Source organism: Elephantulus edwardii, unplaced genomic scaffold (assembly GCF_000299155.1).
Source record: "Elephantulus edwardii isolate Elephantulus edwardi_28Jun2011 unplaced genomic scaffold, EleEdw1.0 scaffold00015, whole genome shotgun sequence".
In the NCBI taxonomy this organism is placed as follows: Eukaryota; Metazoa; Chordata; class Mammalia; order Macroscelidea; family Macroscelididae; genus Elephantulus; species Elephantulus edwardii.
In genome coordinates, this window is record NW_006399765.1 from 7,380,575 (window position 1) to 7,393,383 (window position 12,809).

Below are 12,809 nucleotides of genomic sequence, written 5' to 3' on the forward strand. Positions count from 1 at the left end.
TAAATGATGCTAGTTATGGGAAGGCTTCAGGCCTTTTGTTCATAGGGTTGCTGTGAGTCATGTTAATTGAAGGCCGTCAACAACAACGTCAACCATATGTACAAGAGCCAATGGTAATGAAGAAGTTCAAGCTTCACTGGAAACACTGGCAAAAAGATACTGCTCCAGGAATTTATCCTTCTAACAAATGGAGCCCTGGGTGTCATCACCAGTTCATGCCAGGAAATTTAGAAGACAGCTGACTGACTTACTAGAAGAGACCAGTATTTGTTCCCATTCCTAAGAAAGGTGATTCTATAGAATGTTGTAGTTATCAAACAATATCATTAATATAATATTAAAATATTGCTTAAGATCAACCGAAACTGGCTAGAACAGTACATTTTAAAAATTACCAGAAAGTTAAGTTGCATTTAGAAGACACCAAGGCACGAGGGATATCATTGCTATGTCAGATCGATACTAGCTGAGAGCAGAAAATACCAAAAGAGTGTCTATTTTTGTTTTATTCACTATGCAAAGACATTTTACTGTGTGGATCATAAACTATGGCTAATATTGAGAAGAATGGGGATCCCAAAACACTTATGTTCATATGAAATCTATACCTAGATCAAGAATCTTTTGAAGGGAACAGTGCATGGTTTAAAATCAGGAAAGGTGTGACCAGTGTTGTATATTTTTCTCATACTTACTCAATCTGTACACTGAGTAAATAATTCAAGAAGCTGGATTCTGTGAAGAAGAATGTGGGATCATGATCAGAGGAAGACTCATCAACTGCCTGCATTATGCAGATGATGCAATCTTGCTTGCTGAAAGTGAAGGGGACTTGAAACACATGCTACAGGAGATCAAAGACTGCAGTCTTCAATATGAACTGCATCTCAACATCAAGAAGACAAAAATCCTCACCAGTGGACCTATAAGCAACATTATGATGAGTGGAGAAAAGATTGAAACTACCAATTACTAGATCCACAGTCAATAACCTTGGTACTAGCAGTCACGAGATCAGGAAACAATGCATTGGACAAGTCATTTGTTGTAGACCTCTCCATGTTATTGAAGAGCAGTGATGTCAATTTGAAGATTAAGGTGCACCTGATTTAGGCTGTGGTATTTTTAAGTACTTGCTTTGCATCTTATAGCTGAACAGTGTATAAGGATGGCAGAAGAATTGATGTCTTTGAGCTGTGGTGTCGAAGAGCATACCTGAATATCCCATGGACTGCCTGAAGACAAACATGTCTTTGGTAAAGTGTAGCCAGAATGCTTCTTGAAGGCAAAGATGACCCAGTTTTTTCTCTCATATGTTGATCATGTTGCTAGGAGAGGCTATTCTTAGGAATGGGACATCATGCTTGGAAAGGTACAGGGTCTGCAGAAGGAAGACCTTAAATGAGATAGACTGACACAGTGACAGCTACACTGGGTTTAAGTGTGTCAGAGATGATGAGGATGGCACAGGATAGTACAGGATTTAGATCTATTGTTCATAGGATCTCTATGAATTGTACTTAACAGCACCTAACAACAATGGAAAACGGCTAAGAAAAGTGCTCTTTTTAATATGCTGATTAAACAGTGACTGAAGGACAGAAAATGCAGGCTCTATCTATTCCTAAACTGTTCTATACATGCAGCCAGAACATTCTGAATTCAGTGGGGGTCAACGTAGCCCTTATTGTGAAGAAACCTTTTCTTGGAAAATACCTCTTCACATTTGGTTGGCTCTCCAACCCCAGATCCCACCCAGAAAATCAAACTGGCACTTGGCTGTGACTGACTGGCTCTTTTCTAAACTTTTTAGGTAGAATTTTTTACATTGTTTTAACTTCAGAACAAGAACTCCAGCCCACTTCATTTGTCAATTATGTAGTGTTCCAGCAAGAGCTCTTTTGTGGCCAGGACATTTGGGTGGAGGAAGGTGGTCCCTATAGAAATCCTCCAGATTGGCAGAGTGCTCAAGAGTGACTGCACAAGCAGTTTCCTGAAAGCACTTCACAGGTAAGGAGGTTGAGAACTTGAAATCAGACCCATTTTTCTGTTCACCCTCATTTACTGAGGCATAATCATTCCCATCACTATTTAGTTCCAAGACAACTGCCTACATTTATTATTGTGTGTACACTGTTAGATATGCTACAGGCATTTGCCATTTTGTCTTTGTTATTGAGTATTTGCTCTATAACCAGTACTACCAGTAGCCCTCCAGCAGGGCTTTTCTGTCTGTTCTAGAGCCTCCTTTAAACTGGGAGGCCTGACCTTCCTTGGAATTCATCATACATCTTGACCTTTCCCTGTGTTGAGCTTCCCAGCACAGGGACCTGAATCAAAGGATGTACTCTGCTCCTAGCTCTTATAATTTGAGGATAATGTGGTCTCCTTTTTCTCTTGGTTCTTTTTCTTTCCTTTAAGACAAATGGTGATGCAGGCTATACTTTAGGAAACCTCCCATTTAATCACATCAGGGTTGTGACCAAATTAAGGATGTATCCCACCCCAGATGCCTTACAACTGATTAGCAGATCATAACCTAGACCACATCATGAGGAATGACTACATCATTACAAAACTCCCTCTAATTCCACCTCATTAACTCTGTAGAGGTTAGGATTGACAACATAAAGGATCATTACATTATATAAGATTCATGGCCTACCCAAATTGACACATATGTTTGGGAGACTTCATTTAACTCTTGAGGTGACTAATGGTCTCTTTAAACAGGTCAGTTTCCACAGATATTTGATGTAAATTTGAATCTAGGACAATGAGATTACAAAGTCTGCAAACGTAACTGATGGTATACTGTTGTTCACAAATCAGAACCCTGGAAGCCTTCCCATTTAATTGGTCTCTAAATCCTGTCAAATCTGAGGGATTATCTTCCCTCAGAGAAGTACCCTGCTACCCACATCTCACTTCTCTCATCCTTCAGCCTTGATTTGACCCTGCCTTCTGTTTTCATTGTTTCCATTCTCTCCAAGTCTATCCTCTGCCGCCTAAAAATGAACTGTAGAAAACTTGTCTCAATGTCTCTCCATGGCTTCAAATCTTAGTGCTGCTTCCATTTTCACAGAGTAAACAACTCAGCCACCTGAAGACTTTTTGTGAGATGAGAACTGTCTCCAGCTTGTTCCCGTCACTCTGGCTCTAGTCACACTGTCTAGGATTGCAATCCTTGCACTTCTGGTTTTCCAAAGATAACCTAATGGTATGGTCTCTCTCTTACCTACCTTCCAGAAAGTTCTAGGGTTTAAGTCACTGCAGCTCACTTGCCCCCTGGTAAATGCTTTCTCAATGTTTTCAACAATCAGTAGTCATTGTTCATGGATCAAATCCTTTAAAAAAATAACTCTTAAATAACTTAAAATTTACAGAGCTATTGCAAGGACAGTAGAGAGAATTCCTGCATACTACTCACCTGGCTCCTCCCAGATCGCATCACAACTAATTACTGCACAATTAGCAAAACTAATACATTAGCAATACTTAAAACTACAGATTGTTATTCAGGTTTCACCATTTCCCACCAAAGTTCTTTTTCCTTTCCAAGATTTCACACTGTATTTAGTTATACCTGCTTTAAAAAGAAAAACTCAAAACACTCCTTCCCCATTCAGTAGTTTCCAAATCAGTGATCCTCTATGTGCCCTACGGGACAGGATGGACATGCCCCACAGGGTTTCAAGACTGTAATCTTTACTCGAGACTGTCTCCTGCTGAGAAGCTGATAGGTTCCAGCCATATACCCACGTAGCAGCTGCGCACTACCAAGTCTCCTTACCAAAGTGCCCTGTTTTTGTTACAGAGCCTGTGTTAAGTATTGCACAGCGACCCTCTGAATAATAGATCTGAACCCTGTCCTAGCTTGTGCTGTCCTCATTTCTGACACACTTGAGCCCATTCCTGCACACTGTGTCCATCTTTTTTATAATTATTATTTGTGTGTGTACCGTCAAGTCAGATCTGACTGGTTGTGTCAGTCCATCTTGTTGAGGGTATCCCTTTCTTTCCCAAGCATGAAACCTTTTCCAAAGAATAGCCTCTTCTAGCAAAGTTCCATAGTCTTCCAATCAGTGAGGTAATTGGCAAACAGAGCTCCTTAATCTTATCCAATGAGTGAGGTAATTATACTGTCTTTGACCTTGACATTTTAAAAGAGTATTTGTGAAGTCCTCACTCATTTTGGGTTTGGGTTTTCCCCTCCTGAAGGCCATAGATTTTTGTGAAAAGTACTTTCCATGAGCACATCTTATTAGGGGATCAGTGGAGCCATTGTGTTCACTGATGGACAAATGGATTGTTGTTGTTATGTGCCATCGAGTCGTTTGCGACTCATAGCGACCCTATGTACAACAGCCCTAAACCCTGCTCTATCCTGTGCCAATCGCATTGCCTCTGACACACCCATCCCGATTACCCCAGTCACTGAATCAATCCACCTCATAGAGGGTCTTCCCCTCCTGCGCTGTCCCTCTACTCTACCCAGCATGATGTCCCTCTCTAAAGACCTGTCTCTCCTTACAACATGTCCAAAGTATGTCAGATGAAGCCCCAGAATCCTTGCCCCCAAGGAGCAGCCTGGTTTAACCCTCTCTAGGATGAATCTGTTTGTTTTCTTGGCAGTCCATGGTACATTCCATACTCTTCTCCAGCACCACAGCTCAAAGGCGTCAATTCTCCTTCTATCCTCCCTAGTCATTGTCCAACTCTCTGATGCATAACAAGTGATTGCAAAAACCATGGCCTGTATCAGGCGCACCTTAGTCTCCAGAGAGACACCGTTGCTCTTGAGTACTTTAGAGAGGTTCCTAACCGCAGACTTTCCCATCGCAATACGTTTTGTTTTTTTTTTTATTTCCTGGCTACTGGTGCCAAGAGTGTTGACCGTGGATCCGAGCAAACTGAAGCTGTGAACAATCTCAATCTCTTCGCCATTAAGGATTCCACCAATTCAATCATTGTAAAGTCACCGCCCATATGCAGGCACTCCGGGAAGGAACCACACAAGTCCTCCTTTTTAGAGCACCTATCAATCTCCACAGGAGATGGCCTTATCCTTCTTCCAGAGTAACTGGTGGGTTAGCACAACACACAGGCATGAAAATGTGGAGTTAAACAAAAACAAACAAAATAACCCACAACTAACTGCTCTGGTGGCTTAGTGCTAAGGAGTTGCACTGCCAAGACAAAGGCAAACAATTCTAATCCACGAGGGGATCTGCAGGGAAAAGCACTCTTCTCCCAGAAATTGACAACCTCTGCAAATCGTTGGAGTTGCTTCCGACCGGACTGCAGTTGTTCCACTGCCTCGAAGAAGCAGCATGTGTGAAATGTAGATGCTAGAACTCCTGGGAATGATGTCGTTTAGTACCTTGCACAAAGTTGCTAAGTGGCACTATTTTAATAGGTTTATTCTAGAGTAACCAGAAATTCCTGTGGCCTAAGTTAGGGGAAATTTTAAAAGCTAAAATGAGCCTCCATTGGACACTGGGAACTCCAACCCCAAATTCATTGCCAAGAAGTTGGAACTGATTCATACAGGATCCTCCAGCTGGTTGAGAGGCTGTAAATTGCAGAGCCCTGGTGGATTCAAACTGCCAGAGAGGTGCTAGTACAACTCCCTTATATAGACTAGGCCACCAGAACTCCCCATAGGATTCTGGGGGAAACTGCAACTCATAAGCTGTTCCTCCAGAGGGGTTTTCAAAAGCTGTAAATGCACAAGAAATGGCCCATCTTTTGGTTCTAATCCTTCGGTGAGTTCGAACCGCCAAAGAGGCGTGGCTTCTGCGCTGGCAGCACAACGCCATATGGGTGCTCCCTTTATAGAGTTCTAACAAAAATGAGGTGCTAAATGGCTTCTGTAAGGTAACACAAGGCTGAGTTTGGAAGTCTAACCTAGCCCTAACCACTAAGCAGAGTTCAACATAAAAATTCCAAAGGGAGTCCCTCTACAATCTTAAGGAATGTCTTAAACGCATCTTCATTTCGTACTTATGGGGTTTCAAGCATCTCAGTACTTACATCCCCTAGCCCACTACACTTCACTCCAGAGGTTCGAGGGCCAGTTCAGACTTATGAGAGTTTAAAAACGTCTTGTAAGACCTAGAAGCAACAGCTTTCCAGCACATGGCTAAAAAGACCTACTCTGCGCGTCCAACTAGCGCAAGGTAACTTCCATGCTCTAGGAGGCTGGCGGAGGCCCGCCCTCCCCACGTTGGCTCTGATAGGCGGACCGAGTCGTCTGTTTTGACAGGTCCTATGCGCAGGCGCAGAAGGACACCGAGGCTGGGCCGAGTGCTAGTGTGGCTGAGCTACTCGACCGATCAGAGATGGTGAGTGTCCTCTGCCCGGTAGTTGAGTACGTCCGAGCGTGGTGTGGTTTCTCCTCTTTAAGGGGTCTTCGAAAGCCGAGCGGGGAACCTCAGGGGTTAGGCTCGGGCTGACTGGAGGACGGAACCCGAGCGACATATACCTTCAGACCAGGGCCTAGGGAACTGAGGCGGGGCCGCCGGATGTGGCTGCCCCGGGACCGGAAGCGGGGCTCGGGGCTTGGCCAGGAACCTCTGGAGGCGCAAAGGCCGTCCCTAAGGGTCAGCATCCTGGCGTCCTGGGCCTTGTAGCGCCTTAACCACGATGATAACCTTTCCTGGACTCTTACGCGTGGTTGGTACTGCTGAGTGCTTTAGGTAATTTTCCTCCTCATCACGGCCCGCTGAGGTAGGTGCCACCATTTTCCCCATTTTACATACTTGGAATCCAAAGCCCGATGGAATTAAGAACCTTGAAAGTGGATTTGATCTCTAAAAGCTTGACTTTCCCCGCCCCGAACCACGTTCGGAATTGCAGTTCTGAGTCAGACGGGCGGAGCCCCCAGCTGGCCACCTTGTTGGAAGGGTGCCTGGAACCGTCACAGGTGGTGATGTTTTTAATGCTCACGTGTGCAAAATTTGACAAGACCTTTGTTCATCATGCCTTTTCAGACAGAATAATAAGATTTTAAAACTTTTGTATAAATTTGAAAATAAAACAGACCCATGGTCTAGAAGCAACCGTTACACATACTTTCACTCCTCTTCAGTCTTATGTCGTTTGTCTCCTACTGAATAAACACTTAAACCCTACGTTATTTATTATTACACCAGAGAATGTCTTCACGTGGTAATACTTTGTGTAACTTCATTTTACAAGTTTTTACAGTGAAATAAATGCACACAGCAAAAAAGAATAAAAGCATTTCCCTTCCAATCCTAACCTTCATTCAGCCTCAGTATATTTTACATTTTGATAAAAGTAGCCGTTGATAATGATATAAAATGCATCCATAATTTGCAGTTTTAAACTTTGTATGTCCTTTTTCCTGTTTGTTCACATATGCAGATTTTTCACTACACATTAATTTTTAAATGTGTTTTTTATGTGTCAAAAGCAGTAGACCTTGTTTCCTCATCATTTTTAGTTACTACCAAATAGCTGTCGCATCATTTGCCTCTATTTCGATGGCTTCTAGTTTTTTATCAGTAGAGATAATGCTATAATGAATGGTTCGATGTGCGTTTGGGGGGGTGTGTATAGTTTGTTGCCATTGTGTTTTGGATTTAACTTACTGAATATTTCCTTGATACCAAGTCTCAAGAAGAATTTCAGGGGCAGAGGGACTGTACATTGTCCACAGAAAGTCTTTCTTGTGCCAATTTTGCCATGACCTTCCCCGCATTTTAAAAGCTACCATTTCAGAATTATTGCTGAGTATATGTATATATGTATATTTCATTTACAGGAAATTTTCTATGTGTGTGTAATTTCTTTTAGGTATAATTTCTATTAGTATCTTTCCTCCTTGCTTGTTTGCACTTGATCTGTTTTGCTGTAATTTTGTGTGATATGTTTGGAATTGCTCTCTCATATTTAATGCAAATGCTTTTCTATTTGATCATTTTTGTCTTCCATAAGCTTGACAAGTATTAATCAGATTGGTCACAGTTCTTTTGTGAAGCATTTGCTTTAGATCTTTATTTTCCCTACATAAAACCAATAAAGAATCCTTGAGTTTTATTGCAACTCTTTTTTTTTTTTTTCACCCGGCTCCACATGCACTTAGGGACTGGAGAATCCAAGAACTTTGTCCCCTTCCTGTTGCAGAGGCCACTGCACAGAATAGAAGTGGAGATGTCTGTTGGCTCTGTGAAACTGTATATCCAGACCCAGTTATTTCTGGTACCAGTTGTGGCAAACGGTGAGCCAGCGTTAGCCTAACTAGGACGCTCAAAAAGGACTGTCCTTTCTCATCCACACATCCCCTAATTAATTGCTTGTGACTTTAGGGTAATTTCTCCTTGCCCCCATACTTGGCTCCTTTAGGTCTGGGAGTCTGCATTTCCTGGAGAGTTTTCTAGACCTAATATCCCAGAGTGATCCAGGCCTACCTACCCTACAAATTGGAGAAGCTGTTCTCCAGTCTTAACAGGGGAAAATTATAGTAGGTTTGACTACATAAAAAGTTTAAATATCTGGTTGTTGCAAAAAACTCCTGCAATTGAATGAAAAAAAAAAAAAACTGAGGGAAGTACCTTTATACTTTCCCCATTTTTATACATTTATAAGTTGTGTTTTTACAAATCAACAAAATTTGTAGAAAAATCAAGACTCAAAGGAGAGATGAAATTATTATTCTATTTCAACTTTACTAATAACTTCAAGAATGTTTGCTTCATATAATTTTTGGTTTTGCCTAAGGAAAAGCTAAAAAACTTGGAAATACTAGTCCTCTTTCTGTTGCTTTAACATAAGAATCTTGCACATTACTGTTTTCCTTTGGCTGCCTGAAGTGCTTGCCTTCATTATAATTGAGTTCCTGGCTTAAAAGTCGTAACTGCAGATGTTCCTGATCACCACAGCCGAGTGCTTTCCCCACCTGCTGCATGAATATTGTTTATTGAGCTCTCTGGCAAAACTCACCATTTGTAGTCACTCATATACCCGGTTATTCTCTTGATCCGCTGAGTGGCTTTGGGTAAAACTCACCTTTCTGAACCTTAGTTTTCCTTATCTGTTAAAATGATGATCATTATTAATCATGGAAGGTGGTCAAAAAGTTCACAATAGATTTAGTAATTGTCCCATTACTGTTTAAGTACTGAGTAATGTTTACATGTGTGTTCATCCTTCCTTAGAATTTGCATAAGCTTCCAGATCTGTTTCTCATGAAATTTAGAACACTTAATTGTTAGCTCTTGTTCACAACTTTAAGGTCAAGGAGCTGAAATGCTATTTATTCTCTTTATTGAACTTATCCTGAGCCATGTAACTAGGTCTAAGTCTCTGCTCCCAAGTGCTTTAGAAAACAGATGCGAAACAGTTAGACTCCATTGTGAGAAATGAAGAGGAGGTGCTGTGAGTTCTCAGAAGAGAAGCAAAAGGCTGTTGCAAAAGTCTTCCTGCAGGAGGCTTATGAGCAGAATCCAGTTGGGATTTAGCCACACGAAGCAATCAAGTAGAGAATGTTTCTTCATCCGGAAGGGGAGGGAACAGTGTATGCCAAGTGTCACGGATAGAGGTCAGCGCTCACTGCAGGCTGTTTGGCTCCTGCAGTTCATTTTTCATACAGCAAGACTGATCATTCCTTTCAAAACATCAAGTCATTCCTTACCACAAACATAACAGTGGCTTCCCACTTCATTCCCAGTAAAAACCAGTCACTGTGGTGTCTCTGATCTGGTTCTGGCTCCCTCTTCGTTTGGCCACCTCCACTCTTCCACGGCCTCACTTCATTGCACCTACTAGAGCTTCGTCACTTCTCCCACCTTCACAACATTTTGTGCTTTATCTTCCTGACATCAGGAACCCCCTCTGAAAATCCACCTTCATTTCCTGTAGATAGCTACTCAGATATTACCTTAGTGAGGTCTTCCCCCATCATCTTATTAAAAACTGCAATCAGCCGCCTCTGCATTCTAGATAATTTTTCTCTGTTCTGACATTTAGTTTACTTAGGATTTTGTTGAATGTCAGATTAATATATTAAGTAAAAAGAGCTATTTGTAAGAAAAACCTTGTTCCTAATTTCCTGTTGTTAACTGTGTGACTTTCCCCCTTCCCAGCCTTCCTTCTCATAATATTTGGTCCTCTTGCTTTTGCATGGTTTCAGTCATTGCACTCTATTTTTGCATTGAATTGTTTTCACAAACTCATTGTAACTGACCAAGCCAGTTTTCAGAGGGGGTAAATTGCACAGGAGATTTCCTGTCTTTCGCCTGTTGGACCAGGTGGTGGTTTCCAAACTTCTGCCTTGGGGTTGTGACACTTCCTGAACTTTCCCTGGGTGTTGAATATTTTTGGTTCTTTCTCCTTTTTTATGTTGATGTCTTTGGTAAACATCTCAAATGTGTTCATATTTTTTCATTCATTTGGACTATTTAGGGAAATTTCCAAGAGGGAGCATATTATGTTGGCCACTGTTGGACTTGACCTTTCTGCAGCTTGTCCTCCCCCCAGAAAACCAGCACTTCATACAGTGACAGTGTTGGATGAATCCTTTCATACATGTCACTCTAGCCTACCCTCTACCCAGGCCCTGGATTTCTTACTACCAGGCTGTTTTCCATTTTATAGGTAGAACCTGTTTGTCTTTCCCTCCTCTCATTAAGATTTTAGTCTTGAAACCCTGTGAGGCAGTTCTCCATTGTCAAGGGACAATATTCTTACATCACTGGAGAGTAAATGATGACTAGGTTTTCAGTCTCTTGTGCCTTCCAGAAAAAGAATAAGTCTCTGCTTCAGCTTCATCCACTATTTGGGAACTCTTTTCCCCATTCTGCACCCCAACTCATTAGCCCACAGCTCTTTTGGTGAGTAGAGCTTCTGTTCCCAGCAGTCTGACTCTCATCCTTAGAGGAACATCTGGCTGGTTCTGGGCCAATCTACAGAGAGCCTTCCCAAACGAGCACAATTTAAGGCCAGTTTTCATCCACAGAAAAAGTTAAGATACAGTTCAGCTAAGCAGCTATTCACCTAACATCGTACAGACCAATATGGTGGTATCATTAGGTGCCATTGAGTTGATTCCCACTCCTAGCGACCCTGTGTACAACAGAAGGAAATGCTGCCTGACCCTGTGCCATCTTCACAGTTGATGCTGCTTGAGCACACTGCTCAACACACTGTAATTAGTCCAACTCTGAGGAGCTTCTTTTTTGTTGGCCCTCTGCTTTCCTAAGCATGATCTCCTCTTCCAGGGATTGTGCTCTCCCACGCCAATATTAGGCTCAAAGTATATGAGACATTTGGTGGTGGTGCTGGTGGTGGTGTTAAGTGCCGTCAAGTTGCAGGCGACTTATAGTGACCCTGTGAAGGAGAGTCCTCGACGCTTGGGTGTCTCTCATCCTCTCTCCAGGTTCATAGAGTTTCCAGAGGCAAGTTATTACGGAAGTGGAAAAGTCTCAAAACATTTACCAAAAAAAAAAGTATACGAGACAGTCTTGCCATCCTAGCGCCACAATCATTCTGGATGCCCTTCTGGATGTGTTTTGGCATTCCATAGTGTATTCACTCTTCTTCAGTCTTACTCAGTTTTTGGAAAGCCAGAATTAAGTACTTTATCTCAAGGCACATTTCTTGTAACTGTGTTCCATGCTGTGACAGTGTGTCACTCAGATGCCAGCTTATTAAGTCACTGAGCCTATCCTTATGAGGTCATTTTACTTTGGAATGTTTTCATTTGTGCTGTTTGGGCTTAGAATGACAGTGTCTCTTTTCTGTTAGAAACCACTGGGATTTTTTTTCCAAATCACTGAAGTCCTATGAGTCATGAATATGCATGTATATACTCCTAGAAATGGTATTGTCTGTTCCTACATAGCTGAGAGAGGGAGTTATTTTTGTTGTTTTGTGCTGTCAAGTTAGAACAAACTCAGAGCTGACCTTCCGATGGTTTTCAGACTATAAATCACACGGAGAAGATTGTCCATCTTTCTCTCCCTTACAGTAGCAGGTGGATTTGAACCATGTGTCTTTTCATTGGCAGCACAGTTCCTTACCAGTAAGCCACCAGAGCTCTCTGGAGGGAGGGAGGGAAGGATTGATTGTGCCAGGTGGGCATAGGACCTGGAGCAACCAAACCCTATGCTGGAGATGTGATCAGATGTTTTAGTTAATACCTAACACACATAACAAATCTTGAAAGCTTTGAAGAGGTGCCAAATGACGCAGTGTTACTTGTTTATTGGTTGAAGATAAACGTGTGATCCATCTTTCTTGAGGTGAGGGACTTAATCCAGCCTACCTGATTCCCCCTAACCTAGGTCTGGTTCTCTCTGGCAGGCAGAAGTAGAAGAGACCTTGAAGCGACTGCAGAGCCAGAAGGGCGTGCAGGGAATCATTGTGGTGAACACAGAAGGTATGTCCTCCCTCTTGCAGTGCCCTGCACCTAGCAGCCCCAAAGCACAGCATAACACTTGGCCATTTAGCCCTCCAAATAATTTTTCTCATTTTTTGGTCTTGTTTTGATACTTTTATTCTTCTAGCATTACTACTGTAATTCTAAATTTTGTAAAGGGAAAAAATAATACCACTATACTGACAAATCATAAATTTCAATTATTCAGTTCTTTTTTAACCTTCTAGACACACTTTTTCATGGTCATTTTCAGAGTTGTTACTCTTGAGTATGTTTACACATTGTTGTTGTTGTTATGTGCCATCGAGTCGCTTGCAACTCATAGCGACCCTATGCACAACAGCCCTAAACTCCGCTCTGTCCTGTGCCAATCGCACTGTCTCTGACACTCCCATCCCGATAA

The 12,809-nt window shown here is 42.1% G+C and overlaps 1 protein-coding gene across 1 annotated transcript in view; it reads left to right on the forward strand.

The window, feature by feature from the left end:
- Window positions 1-6,141: 6,141 nt before the first annotated feature.
- DYNLRB1 (dynein, light chain, roadblock-type 1) overlaps window positions 6,142-12,809 on the forward strand; it is a 20,872-nt gene continuing 14,204 nt past the window's right edge. Inside the window, exons 1-3 of the mRNA XM_006881701.1 lie at window positions 6,142-6,182; window positions 6,269-6,347; window positions 12,331-12,406. Of these exons, the coding sequence (XP_006881763.1) occupies window positions 6,142-6,182; window positions 6,269-6,347; window positions 12,331-12,406 (196 nt within the window). The remainder of the gene's footprint in view (window positions 6,183-6,268; window positions 6,348-12,330; window positions 12,407-12,809) is intronic.